This window comes from Rhincodon typus, chromosome 3, assembly GCF_021869965.1.
Source record: "Rhincodon typus isolate 14 chromosome 3, sRhiTyp1.1, whole genome shotgun sequence".
Classification (NCBI taxonomy): Eukaryota; Metazoa; Chordata; class Chondrichthyes; order Orectolobiformes; family Rhincodontidae; genus Rhincodon; species Rhincodon typus.
In genome coordinates, this window is record NC_063334.1 from 11,234,360 (window position 1) to 11,236,619 (window position 2,260).

General features: G+C 56.6%; 1 protein-coding gene across 1 annotated transcript; it reads left to right on the forward strand.

Annotated features, from left to right (window-relative positions):
• Positions 1–242: 242 nt before the first annotated feature.
• Positions 243–1,355, forward strand: LOC109921665 (forkhead box protein D1-like). The gene has a single exon (XM_020521697.2). The coding sequence runs from the start codon at positions 243–245 to the stop codon at positions 1,353–1,355; it is 1,113 nt and encodes a 370-aa protein (XP_020377286.2).
• The last annotated feature ends 905 nt before the right edge of the window (positions 1,356–2,260 follow it).

Here is a 2,260-nt window from a genome sequence, read left to right on the forward strand (position 1 = left end):
CCCCAGCTCAGCACCAAGAGAAAGTAAGGCAGGGGCTCTCAAGTGCAGCCGCAGAGACAGGGTCAGGGTGAGGAGAACCTTGTATTCACCACGACCCCCCTCCACCGTCAGTGAGCAGGCGAGGCGTTGTGGAGCTGAGGAGTGTGTGTGTGTGTCTGTGTGTGTGTGTGTGGGTGTGTGTGTGTGTGTGTGTGTGTACAGGACAGGCAGAAGTGGATTTGCCCCTGGAGGCTCCGCCAGGGATGACCCTGTATGGGGAGCTGGGTGCCGCTGGGGGTCCCGGGAAAGAGGAGCTTGTCACTGCCGGCGGGGGAGAGGACGGGGCCGGGGCAGGCCGGGGGCTGGACCCGCTCACTGGCCCCGGGTATGGAGAGGAAGGGGCCAGGCGAGAAGCTGAGCACCAGAGCAGCAGTGAGCAGAGCAGGGGGAAGCTGCTGAAACCTCCGTACTCCTACATCGCCCTGATCACCATGGCCATCCTCCAGAGTCCACACAAGAAGGTGACCCTGAGCGGGATCTGTGAGTTTATCAGCGCCCGCTTCCCTTATTACCGAGAGAAATTCCCAGCCTGGCAGAACTCCATCCGCCACAACCTGTCCCTCAATGACTGCTTCATCAAGATGCCCCGGGAGCCGGGTAACCCGGGCAAGGGCAGCTACTGGATCTTGGACCCAGCCTCCGAGGATATGTTCGAGAATGGCAGCTTCCTGCGGAGGAGAAGGCGCTTCAAGAGGCAGAACCAGAGGGAGAGCTCAGACTGCCTGCTCCCAGATCCCTACAGCCGGCCCTACCTGCCCCTAGCTCCCTCCTGCCTCCCCCCAGCTCCCTCCTGCCTGCCCCCAGCTCCCTCCTGCCTGCCCCCAGCTTCCTCCTGCCTGCCCCCAGCTTCCTCCTGCCTCCCTCCGGCTCCATCCTGCCTGCCCCCAGCTCCATCCTGCCTGCCCCCAGCTCCCTCCTGCCTCCCCCCAGCTCCCTCCTGCCGACCCTACCTGCCCCCTCCAGCCTACAGCTACCTGGCCCTCCCTGATGCTGCCCTCCTCTGCTGCCCTGCCTACAGCCTCCGGCCAAAGCCCCAGGCGGCCAGCAACAGCGGCTCAGAGCCCGGCTCTGTTAGCCTCCTCCACCGCACCTCATTCAGCATCGAGAGCCTTATCGGAGCTGGCCCCAGTCCCGCTGTGAGCCTCCCAGCCTGGGTTAACCCTCAGCTCCAGCCTCCTTACTGTAGCTTTCTGCAGACCAGCCCTTGCCTGCTCTCCACGGTCCTAAACATGTCCACAAGAACCGTTTACAGCCCCGGGAATGGAACTCCGATCGGAGCCCTCTCCACCAGGCTCCCTCTCTGCTACCCACCCTAAATAAAACGTTGTGCTGCCCTCAATCTCCTACAGGACATTGTTTAAATCCAAACCGAGCCCGAAACCCTCTGTTAAATCACCTGGAGACATCACTGTAGGACTGAAGGTGCAGCCCGATCGACGATTCAACCCGTAGTTTTCCAAACTGTAGGCTTCCCCCATTTACAACAAGAACTGATGTACCGCTCTCCCCCCTCTCTGTTCACATCGGCCAGCACACTGAGCTCGGGACCATCACCCTGAACTTCAAATCCTGCGGAGTAGAGGCAGGAGCATGTTGGACTCAAGTGAGAGAGGCAACACCGGTGAAGGGAGAATGTTTCTAACAAGAGATCACCCCGAAACGTTCACTGTTTCTGCTCTGTACTTCCACGGTAAGGAAAAGTTGTTTTCGTTTCAGACATCTTCTGATCAACCAGTCCAGCAGTGTAATTACACACAAGTGGAACTCGAACCCTAATCTTCTAGCTCAGAGGTAGGGACACAGTGCTGTGCCACAAGGACCCCAATTTCATCTCACAGTTGATTGCTGGGTCGTGGGGAGCTGAACTCAACGCTGTGCATTTACAACATCAAGTCATCGACATAGTTCATACAGGCGGAGGCTAAATGCGACTAAAATTCGACAATAATGTCTCGTTGGGTTGTCTATCGTTAGACGCTAAGACTATTTATTTGAAGTTAGGGGTTACAATTCAAAGTGAAGATCTCTCGGGCAGGTCATTGATATGTGAGATAACAAGGTGTAGAGCTGGATGAACACAGCAGGCCAAGCAGCATCAAAGGAGCAGGAAGGCTGACGTTTCGGGCCTAGACCCTTCTTCAGAAATGTGAATTTGAGTGTGTAGGATGAACGAGTGCGAATTAATGGTGAACCGTTTCTTTTTATTTTTAAAAAACAAAAT